This window comes from Cotesia typhae, unplaced genomic scaffold (genome assembly GCF_013202065.1).
Source record: "Cotesia typhae breed Kobodo isofemale line unplaced genomic scaffold, CoteBio_Ctyphae scaffold_13, whole genome shotgun sequence".
NCBI lineage: Eukaryota > Metazoa > Arthropoda > Insecta > Hymenoptera > Braconidae > Cotesia > Cotesia typhae.
This window is the reverse complement of record NW_027423774.1, coordinates 15,887,231-15,899,210: the sequence shown is the minus strand read 5'-3', so window position 1 is coordinate 15,899,210 and position 11,980 is coordinate 15,887,231. Positions and strand designations below refer to the sequence as shown.

General features: G+C 26.2%; 1 protein-coding gene across 2 annotated transcripts; it reads left to right on the top strand.

Annotated features, from left to right (window-relative positions):
• The first annotated feature begins 2,239 nt into the window (after positions 1-2,239).
• Positions 2,240-9,219, top strand: LOC141534918 (keratocan). Of its 2 annotated transcripts, XM_074254562.1 has the most exons (6): positions 2,246-2,443; positions 2,540-2,811; positions 5,514-5,779; positions 6,191-6,485; positions 7,319-7,480; positions 7,558-9,219. In XM_074254562.1, exons 1-6 carry the CDS (start codon positions 2,296-2,298, stop codon positions 7,879-7,881), a joined length of 1,467 nt encoding a protein of 488 aa, XP_074110663.1. In that variant the 5' UTR covers positions 2,246-2,295; the 3' UTR covers positions 7,882-9,219. The 2 variants fall into 2 exon arrangements, with proteins under 2 accessions (XP_074110664.1, XP_074110663.1); XM_074254563.1 differs by lacking the exon at positions 7,558-9,219 and having other exon boundaries at positions 2,240-2,443; positions 6,191-6,489; positions 7,319-7,460.
• The last annotated feature ends 2,761 nt before the right edge of the window (positions 9,220-11,980 follow it).

The window sequence follows — 11,980 nt, the reverse complement described above, 5'->3', positions numbered from 1 at the left end:
GAATTAAAAAAATGACAGTTCCCGTGTAAAAAAAAATCGTCTTGAAAATGTCTTTTGTTTAAGATCTTAAACGTCATACAAACTAAGACTTTTTTAAGACGCCAAAAAAAAAAATTCCGAGAGCATATTTTTGAAATTTGGTTCTCGAATTTGTTATGAAAATGAATTTTTAGACGATTTTACGACTTTCTAACCGCTACATTTTTGAGTACGCTCTTTTTAAATTGAATTTGAAATTATTGAAAACTTATTTAAACTTTTTGAATGTTCCGGGGCTCTGTCGTTGTTAGCTCATCTTAAAATAGTCTCGAAAAAATTTTTTTAAACTTTTTTAAGATTTTTTAAGACTATTTTACGATTTTTTTGAAGACTTTTTTAAGATTTTTTTTAAGACGATTTTTAGATTATTTTAAGACTCTCTGTCGCTGTGATATCGTCTTATTTTCATAACAAATATTACGATATTAAAATTTAATATGCAATTTTTGCTCAGTTTGTGAATTAAAAAAAATGATTTTTTGTATCGTTGAGGTTCAATTATAAAAAATTAAATAAAGAATCAAAAGTGAAAAAAAATAATCTTTTCTGAAAAAAAATGAATTAACGATCTCATAAGAATTTTAAATATTTACAGAGTTGTAAAAATTAAAATGATAAACTTGAAAACAAATTTTTTTTCTATAATTGTTTTATTTCCAAATTGTTTGACTTGTATTTTTGTTTTATTTAATAACACATTTTGCACGCCTCATAAGCGAAGCATTGAGGCAGTGTTTTACTCTCGACATGTCAAAAAAAGGAGGTTTATCGAAATTGAAATTGATTTTTTTTTTACTTATATCGCACTTACAGGGTAATATGAGTGATAATAAGAGCTGATGAGTTTTTGGAAGCGATCCGTAAAGCCGTTTAAAAGTTATTCCAAAAAAACAGTATGTCAAAATTTTTATTTTTGCGATTTCTCAAAATTTTCCGGATTGAATCAGTCCAATTTGTATCAAATCTAAGTTCGGCCAAGCCCTTTCAAATGGCACCAACCTCGATCAAATCAGTCAAGCCGTTCAAAAGTTATAAAAAGTTTACATACATACATACATACATACATACATACATACATACATACATACATACATACATACATGCATGCATGCATACATACAGACGGACATACAGTCATCATTGCGGAAACATTCGGAGAAGCTTCCTAAGACCTTAAAACGGCAACATCTGATGGAAACTCAATTTTTGCAAAACGAGGTAAAATCAAATAACTTCCCAATTTTTTTTAATTTTTAATTTCTTAGCGGGAAGTTAAAAAACAAATCCTAGTTCGAATCTTAAAAGATTCAGTTGTTCATTTTTAGGTAGCTTTCTTGAGAAATCTAACTATCCTAACCAATTTTATGTTGTAATTTGGGAAAAATTTCGTTACAAGATGTTTTATTTTGTAATTCATATACGACTAATGTAATTACTTTTGGATTAAAAAAATAAATTGATTTTGATTTTTTATCTAACTAATGTCCCAGAGAATCGATTCTTAGAAATTGATTTTTTTAGAATACCTATGCTATATAAAAAATATAATAGACTACTACGGTATTCCAATGGCATAAAAAAGGGTCTCGATAAAGTATGTCCGTGAAAAAAAAAAAAAAATGAATAAACAAATATTCACAAAATAAATCATAAAATCATGGTGCAGGGTTTACGGAATTGAATAAATTAATAGTCTATAAAATCATCTACAAACGTTTCCACATTGAATGATCAAAACTCCGTGCTAATACATTTAATGGTGTTTACATAATTGAGTTTCAATGAAAAATTAACAGACAGACAATTTTTTTTTGTTTTTTAATGATCTTTAATATTATTCATAAGGTCGGAAACGTAATTTTATATAGCACAAATAATAATACAAAATTAAAAACAAATGCTGTGAACAACTGTTTTCATTGTGTGAAAATGATTATCATACATGTTTTGAATGTTAAATATTATTACATTATTAGGTTTAGGATTACTACTTTATATTTGAGCTATGAATTACAACATCTTCTATCCTTTGTTCTTTTATATTAATATATATACACGAAACAATTCCGAGTAGTTGCTATAATAAGAATATTGCACCTAAATGATACAGCCGTATAAAAAAAGAGGTGATGAGTAATATTTAATCATTATTATCTTATCGTGCACAACTTTATCTGGGCACGGTGATTTGATATGAGTACGAATCTATTCATAAATTATTAAGGTACGGTAAAAGTACCTCGATATTCATTCAATATGGACCGGTTATTGTTTATTGTTGTGTTTTCGGGTGTCGTAATGTGTGAGACAATGGTTTTGGAAAATATATTTGAAGATTTTGTTATTCCGATAGTAAAAGATAACATCCAAAATTTGAATATTTGTGATATTTGTGAATGTAAAGGTAGTTGAACAATATTTTATTTAATAATTTTGATAGAATTTGTTTATTACATATAATCAAGAACATTTTATGATTTTTTTAAAAATAATTTTATAGAAAAAGAAATCAACTGTACTAGCCGACATTTGACTCATCATTTTGAAAATAGTCTTTGGCCCAGTATACCATTAGAGCTTGTAACATTTGAAAATAACTCAATAGTTCATCTTAAAAAATTTACTAATGTTTCCATAAATAAATTGATTTTTCGTCACAATCGAATTAGCAAGATCGATGATAATGCTTTCCAAGAAATTCGAAATTTATCTCAACTTGATTTGAGTCACAATCAGCTTACGTCAAGTATTCTTTTGCCTACGGTTTTCACGGTAAATATGATTAGTATTAATTACTATATATTAGATAAATATGACTTCAAATCATGAAGATTACAAATGAAAATAATTTTATTGTGATTCAATGTAATATTTGTTTAACTATAATATCTAAAAATAAGATAAGAATACGTAGGTAGTAGCAGTTATGTATAAATGCAGTTTAAATTGTATACATACAAAAAACAAATTTCTTGCGCTAAGAAAATTTTAAGGAAAATAAAAGTTATTTTGGAGCAAGAAGAAATTTTCTTGGCTTAAGAAATTTATCTTGTCTCAAGAAACTTTGACTTCATCAGTGTACAGTTGTTTAAACAACTAAATGTTCTAATTTATTTTGAATTATTTTTATATTGTATTTTTCACCAATACTTTTTTTTATACATACGTTTCAATATATATTTTGGACCATTACATTTTTTGTTCTAAACAGTAAATTAATATTGCTTTACTAAGAATATGATACATGATAATGAATTGCACCGGAGAGAGTGCACAGGAGATTAATACATGTATATGCGACACACATTGATTAGCACGCATTGGTCATCGCAAAACGTATCTTATATATGTATAAATCACGTACTCCATATTGAATAATTTGTAAAAATTCGTATGTTTGTTCTCGAATATTTTAAAGAAGTAAATTAAAAAAAAAAATTTTTATCATAAAGCAAAGTTTTCGAGAAATTAATAATATTAATACCCATAATGATGAAAGTGCGAAGCGATGCCATGATTTTATATTAATAACACCATGACAATGACTAATAAAGTGCGAAGAAACTTTTTTTAATTTTTCATTTTGTGAAACCAACAATCTTAAAAAGTTCGATATGTTTCAGAATAATAACACCAACACAAAAAAAAAATAAGTGGTATGTACATTTAACTAGACCTACCTAGAGTTATGTATTTCGATGGGCTGAGTCTGAATATAAACACTATTTAGCTCATGAAATCTCCAAAATTAGAGTAAATTTCAAAAAAAGGCTCAAAAATTGTAAAATTTGCAATTATGCACACGAAAAAAAATTTGTTAATCTCGATCAAGTATTTTTCTTAAGTTTTTTGATGCACCGAATCCAAATTCGAAGTCTCTTTGACTTATACACTCTCCAATTTTGGATGAATTCTGGAAGAACGCTAAAAATAGTCACATTGAAATCACGTCGAATCCGCAGTGAAACATGATGGATTCACGGTTGAAACAGGATGGATCCGCAATAAATTCTCGGCACAATTATTATCATAGAATGGATCTACGATTTTACCACTGTGCAGCCACCATGGAACCATTGTGATTTCAAGAGCGTGAGGGTTTGCATAACTGAATTTTTTATTAGCAATTTTTGATGGTTTTTTTGCAATTTACTCTATTTTGGAAGCTTGATAAGTTAAATAGTGTTTATATTCATATTCAGCGTATCGAAATACATAACTCTATAGGTAGGTCTAGACAAATGTACATACTACTTATTTTTCTTTTGTTTGACGGTGTTATTGTTTTAAAACATATCTGAGATAGCAGATAACCAAGACAAATAATATTCAAGACATCTTACAATAACAAAGAAGTTTATTATATCTTTAACAGATGAATGCAACTGGAAAAACCAGAGAAAATAATGGTGTACAACAATTAGCGCAATACAAATTGCACAAATTTTCGCCGTGTCTTGCCCTTACTACATTAATTTATTTAGTTTATAACTCTTCACAAATTGAGCGCAATTTGTTGATAAAACGATGTTTGCATCAATTAGGGCTTACCATACAACTAAAGTTAAAGTTTGATCGTTGAGAAGAAATTGGCGCAGTAAAATAATAAATTTGAGTGATCGATGTTGAGATTAAGATTTTAATCTTTCCGCTACAAAAATCAATGATTTAGCCCGAATTATTTTTTCAGTTACCGCAAGATTCCTACTAAGTGATCCTATCTTTGAATTTATCCTTTTTTTTTTCCAAAATTGCCGAGGAACGAAGAATTTCGCTACAAATCTCATTCATAATCAGTTTTTTCAATCTTGATACTTATACACTGATAGAAGGATTTATTTATAGTTAAAAATATTTGTTAATATTTAATAAATCATTTATTAGAGACCACTTTTTAGTATTAAATAAATATTTCTTAATATTTAAAAAGATTTATTAATATTTAATAAATGAATATCAGATTTATTAAATACAAATAAATAATTTTAAATATTAAGAAATATTTATTTAATATTTAATATTAAATATTTAATATTGAACAAATTTAAATGTTATAATTGCATTCTTATGGTATGAATTTTTCTTGATACTATTTCTTAAAAAAAGATCATGTTTCCAAGTCTCCTCTACCGATTTGGCGGTTATATAAGCTTTACTAAACTAATTTTTTTTGACAAGTTCACAGTTTACTCTACGATTACTGTCAGTTTTTTTTTTTTTGCAATTTTTCGATATTTCTCATACCTTCGAACCTTAGTATTACATGAAGAAAATTACATATCTCTAATTATTATCGTTCTCCTATAGCAATTAATATATTGTAACATTATTGATTAAAATCTTATGGTAATAGTAACCACCACAATAATATCCCGATGATAATAAGACAATGTAGTACATTTGATAACTCTAATCTAAAGATTAATCATAACTAGGTAATCAGTTTACAACAAAAAATTATTTTGTTTTTTTAGGGTGAGCGAAAATATGCTCCTGATGAATGGGAAGCATTACCACAATTACAGGTATTGAATCTTGGAGATAACAATCTTCACACACTAAATCAGGATTTATTCGAACACATACCGAATGTTGAAATATTAATTCTCAGCGGTAATCCGTTAGAAGTTATCGATGATTCTATTATTAAAGCTCTTAATAATCTTTATCATTTGCAAGAATTACATTTGGAAGATTGCAATCTTGAAACACTTCCGGAATATGTGTTTCATTTTCACAAGTAATAAATGTCAATCATAAATTTTTTTTATTTTAATGATCTTGGAATTTTTGTTACGTACTGCCCTGAAACAGCGTATTTACACTTGTTGCATTAATTATTACACTTTTGACAGTAATTTATAATCAGCAATAATTGAAATTACTTCTAGACTTCATAAAAGTTATCCTGTAGTAGCATAATAATTTTTTTTAACAAAAAAGAATTCATACACAACTTTGATACAAAACTGGTTAAATTATGCAAACCTTTAAGTTAATTATAAATGATTATAAATTTTTTCATAATTAAAAAAAAAAAAGATATTTAGGGGATAGATAACAAAAAATTCCAAAATCATTCCAATAGGGATTATTTTCATTCCATTCCTACTTACATTATAATTTATGTGACTTTTTTTTTTAATTTTAGAACATCATTGAAAATACTTCACTTGAATGAAAATCGTTTCACAAAAATACCAACTGCGTTGAAATATGCCACAGTTCTGGAATACTTAAATTTGGACGAGAATCCAATTCAAAATTTAGATGAAAAAAATGCTTTTCCAAATCTTCCGAAACTTAAAAGATTAAGCTTATGTTCATTGCCTTATTTAACTAACGTTGGACGTTATGTTTTCTCTGAGCTACCTGTTATGGAAGAACTCTACTTATGTGACTGTCCAAGACTCATAAATATTGACGAAGACTCTCTAGTTATGCATGTTAGTAAGTTATAACTCTATATAAGTTATAACTATATAATGAATAGATAAATAATTTAAGTTAAGAATATTTTATAGATAAAATTTATCCTAAATACTTTCAAGTCTTTATTAATATTCTAAAACAAGATCGAAATTTCTACAGGCATGCTAATTTCTATTTACAAATCAATTTAAAATTTGGATTGATCTCAAAACTAATTTATATTTGTGTCAAAATATGTATTTCAATTTTAAATTAATTTTGAATCAGAATTTTTTTTGCACGAGAAGTGTCCCGTCAGATTCAAAACTAGAAAAATTACAGTTCGAAATAACATTTTTATAATTCAAACTTCGAATGTTCAATTCGAATGTTCGAATTTTCAAAGCTTTCAATGTAAATATTACATTTTACAATGTAATTCTTATAAATTCTGTAATACTTACAATCTGAAACTGTAATTTTTCCAGTTTTCATTACGAAGCGCCACGTTACATTCTATACTGTAATTTTTCTATTTTTCTTTTTTCCGTGTAGAATATTTATTACAATTCTGTTATTGTAAATTTGGATATAGTAATAAAGTACACCGATGTGTTATTGTATAGTAATCAGATATTGTTTTTGCAGTTTTACACGATCGACTTTACAGTAAAACAATAAAAATGAGTCGTATTGTACCAATTCTGTGTTATGATTCAAGTCATAATTTACTCATAACATATTTTAATCTTAGAATAAAAATATTAGTGGCTTACTATAAGTATATATATTACCTTGTAAATCACATAGTAAAAAAATGATAAAATTAACGCGCTTAGAGAAAAATTAAATTCTGTATTATTTTCAGAGTATTAATAGTGCAATTTGGCCCCCATTGAAGACACTTGATTTGTCAAATAATGCTTTGAAATACCTTTCTGCAAATTTATTGGGAGGAATGTGGCATAAACTAGAAAAATTAATTCTACTTAACAACGACTGGAGTTGTGATTGTCAAAATCAATATTTGGTTAGTAACTATACATATTGCGATATTTTTTAATGAAAATAATTATTTATGATTGGTTAATAATTACTCTCTTAAAGATTACTCAACTTCTTCCTATGCGAGGAAGGGCTCTCATGCAAGATGATGTTGATAAACTATTCTGCATTGCACCTCCAGAGCATGCAGGTAAAAATTTGACATCGCTGTCACACAGAACATTACGATGTCTTGATCGTTATGGGGCTCGACCTGAACGGGATGCTGCAATCCTTCTTGGAATATTAATTGGTCTACTTCTGGCTCTTCCTATAACGCTCACTCTATTTTTCCTTTGGCGGCGGGGATTCTTCTTCTTTGGAAGACAAAAACCGGCCAGTTTTTCCAGAGCTTTTTACAATCGAACTTCGACCAATGATAATTAAAAAGCCAATTTTTCTGAAAAATTCAAATATTATAATTTTCAAGTGGCTAAAAAAAATGGATGGAGTAAAATATAGCATCGATAAAGTAATGAAAAAAGAGAACTTGAAGTTTAAACTGTAATTAATTTAGTAAAATTAAACTTTTTTTTTTTTAATCGTTATTGAGAGAAAATCACAGTTTTCAACCTCTTAAATTTTGAGCGATAGATATCTTTTGTAAATATCTAACCACTTATCAATCAGGAAAAAAATATTATTCTACTTTTTATAACGATTTTTTGTTTTGACAAGTTTTCAAAAAATTCCACGAGACGTCTCATATTTTTCTCTTATTCAATGAAATGATTAAAGAGTATTAAATATTATTTGATTTTTAATCATTTTGAATACTTTATAATTCTTTATATCATTTTAAATACTATCTCTCAGAGGCGTTTAACATACACAGAAAAAAAAATTGATTTGAATCAAATGAAAAATTCTTGAACCAAAAAAATAATTTTGAAAAGTTTAAATTATCTTGAATCAAGTAAAATTTACTTAAACCAAGAAAAATCTCTTAGTTTAAGAATTTTTCTACTCAAATCAAGCAAATGAACTTCTTTAAAACTATTTACTTGATTCAAATAAATTTTTTTTTCTGTGCGTGAAATCATTTTTTAAATCATTTTGCTTAATAAGGGTTTTGCATTACTACCGCTGAACCACTCTGAAAAATAATTTTTAACCCTTGAATTTTTTTAAAAAATATTTATTCCATTCATATATAGAATTGTTATTTTTATTAAATATAAGCTTATACGAATTATTATGTATGTTACATATTAACTCCCAAGTAGCGCACTATCGCAGCATCCTGATTGATGCGCACATGGGAATACACAGTAAAAAATTTTTGTCATTGTGTAGAGTGTTAAAATTTGTGTGTAGAATATTACACTCTAGTGTAGAGAATTTAACACTCTCATGTATTGATTTGATGATTTAACACACTAGAATGTTAAATTCTACACACTAGAGTGTAATATTCTACACACAAATTTTAACACTACACAATGACGAAAAATTATTTACTGTAAAGCATACATCGTTAATCATTTATGATTCAAGACTAAATTTATCGATTTGAGAAATAAAAATTGCTCTAGATATTGCCGATAAATAAAAGAAAAATCATAAAAAATCGTCAAAGCATGCACTTTTTACCTTTGAATATTTCATATGCAGTGCGCTATACTTGAGGGTTATATAAAGACCTAATAAATGTTTTATGTATTGTCTAATATATTGTAGTATAGTAAAGAATAAATTTTTTATATTGGATTAAATTAAAATAAATTTATAAATATTTACATTTTCCATTACACTTAAATTTTTCTTTTATAATACTTACTACTTACTACTATTCGATCACGTTACAATTATTTTCATTTTTAATAAACTACTGATTACTGTGCCCAATAATATCCAATCTCATTATTCTTTTTTCTCTGTATATAGAGCATAAAAAGTCATTAAAATATTTATAAATCCAAATGAAATCAAAAATTAAAAATGATTAAGTAAGCCAAATTTTTCAAAAATTTATCGACGAAGATATTCTCAATGATTTGTGCTATTCGATATCGTTTTTCAAATGGAAGATCCGATGTTAAAAGTACTCCACTTTAACTGTTATAAACGTTATAAAAAAAAAAAAAAAAAAAAAAAAAAGCACTTTCAAAATGTTTAATTTTTTAATTTCTAAATTATGATCTATTCGATTTGTTAAGTCGAAAAATTCAAGAAACTTACACGGAAAAAAAAATTAACTTGAATCAAGAGAAAAATTCTTGAACCAAGAAAATAATATTGAAAAGTTTCATTGTTTTGGATCAAGATGAAAAATTCTTGAATCAAATAAAATTTACTTAAACCAATAAAAATTTCTAAGTCTAAGAATTTTTTTCCTCAAATCAAGAAGATGAAGTTTTTGAAAATTATTTACTTGATTCAAATTAATTTTTTTTTCTGTGTATTGTTAAAAGAAGGTCTTTTTAAATAAAACTACCCTAATCTCAAACAAGCAATTCATCTAGATTGTTTTAGTTAGTCGATTTAAATTTTCTTAAAAAATCAAAAGTTGCATTTTTAGTCACTTGCTGAAAATTTTGCTAAGCCAGTTAGAAATTTTATTGAATTTATAATTAAATTCATCAAATCTGTTTAAATTTTTTATAGTTCGAATTTTTAACGTTTAAAAATCATTACAACAGTTTTTCAAAACATTGAAGCGTTGACAATTGATGCAAATTTCATCCTCGAACATCCGACTTAAAACAATAATTGTATAAATTTTCCAAACTTTACTATTTTCCTCCAAAAATAAAAATAAAATTTATGTTCTGCAGCATCCAACATCTTGCTGTTTTTATCTATAATTAGATTTTATAGTATTAGTGCATCTTTGTGTCAACTGTACATTAAGTTAAGTTGTCGACCGGATATCGTGATAGATTAGAGCGATAGAAAAGAGAAAAGATTAAGCGAGACATAGAACTGTATGTCGTGAGTTATGGTTACGAACAAGTAGTATTGAGTCATGAAAGAGTGGAACGTACATCCGCAATCTCGTTGGATGGATTTGACTAACGAGTCTCAAGGGAAATGGCTTTATTTTTGTCTTAAAGTGGAAATATGAGCTGACAAATTTCAGCGTAACGCATTCGAAATTAAACATCATTAAGGGGGGATATTTTAATTATTGATTAGCAACGAGAAAGATGGGGATGTAAAAACCGTGTGATCCTTTTACTCACCTCACCCAGGAAGTGAATACTTGTTTGATAATTTGTGTTGCTCTAAATTACTACAATAGTATAAATTAACTACACAGAAAAAAAATTAACTTGGGGCAAGAGAAAAATTCTTAAACCAAGAAAATAATTTTGAAGAATTTCATTGGCTTGGATCAAGATGAAAAATTCTTAAATCAAGTAAAATTTCTTAGTTTAAGAATTTTTCTACTCAAATGAAAAAGATTAAATTCTTCAAAATTATATATTTCATTAAAATACATTTTTTTTTCTGTGTACAAAAGTTAAAAGAAGTAAAAAAATAGTTACTTCAATATCATGAGCTAAACTTTATATAATCAATGCTATAATATTTGATTTTTCTTAATACATTAAGATAAGAATTTATCAACTATTAATAAATTCATTTATTTGGAAACAATTTGTTCATTGATTAAATATTTATAACTAAATTTTTTTAAGATTTAATAAAGATTTTTTTCTACAAAAATTATATTCATTAAGGGTTAATACACTGTAAAACATTTTTATGTAAAAATGAACCCAAAGCACTTTACACGGCCATGTAGTGTGAAATTCTTTCGGTGTAAATTTTCCATCCATGTAATTTTAACACGTTTTAATCTATTTTTTTTTTCATACAATTGTGTATTAATTGATATATTTTCGTTCAATGGACTTAATTTTTATCCTGAATTAATAATTACATTAATATTACTTGAGTATCAAATAGTTTTATGAATATTTTAATATTTTTATAATTATTTATCCCGATTATATTTATATGCCTGTAATTAATTTAACAATATACACGCTGAGAAGTTTATGGTAACGGTTACTATCATCAATTTTTAATGATTGAACTGAAAAAAAATTAACTTAAATCGCAAGAGAAAAATTTTTGGACCAAAAAAATTATTTTGAAAAAGTTCACTATCTTGAATCAAGTATAATTTACTCAAACCAAAAAAAATTTCTTAGTTTAAGAATTTCTTAATTCAAACCAACAAAATGAAATCCTTTAAAATTATTTACTTGATTCAAGTAAATTTTTTTTCTGTGTATAATTCCTGATAATGATTTAAATATTACTCACTTTCATGTTAATTAAAATCTCGTAATAATAATTATTACCATCAATACCATCACGATAGTAATGATTACTGTCATGATATTAATTACGTTATTATATTATTTTTATGTATTTAATATATTTCACCAATATCATACATATAAAAAATATGAAAAATTCACGTGAATACTCAAATCAATGGTCTCAGTAACTGTACACAGTAAAAAATTTT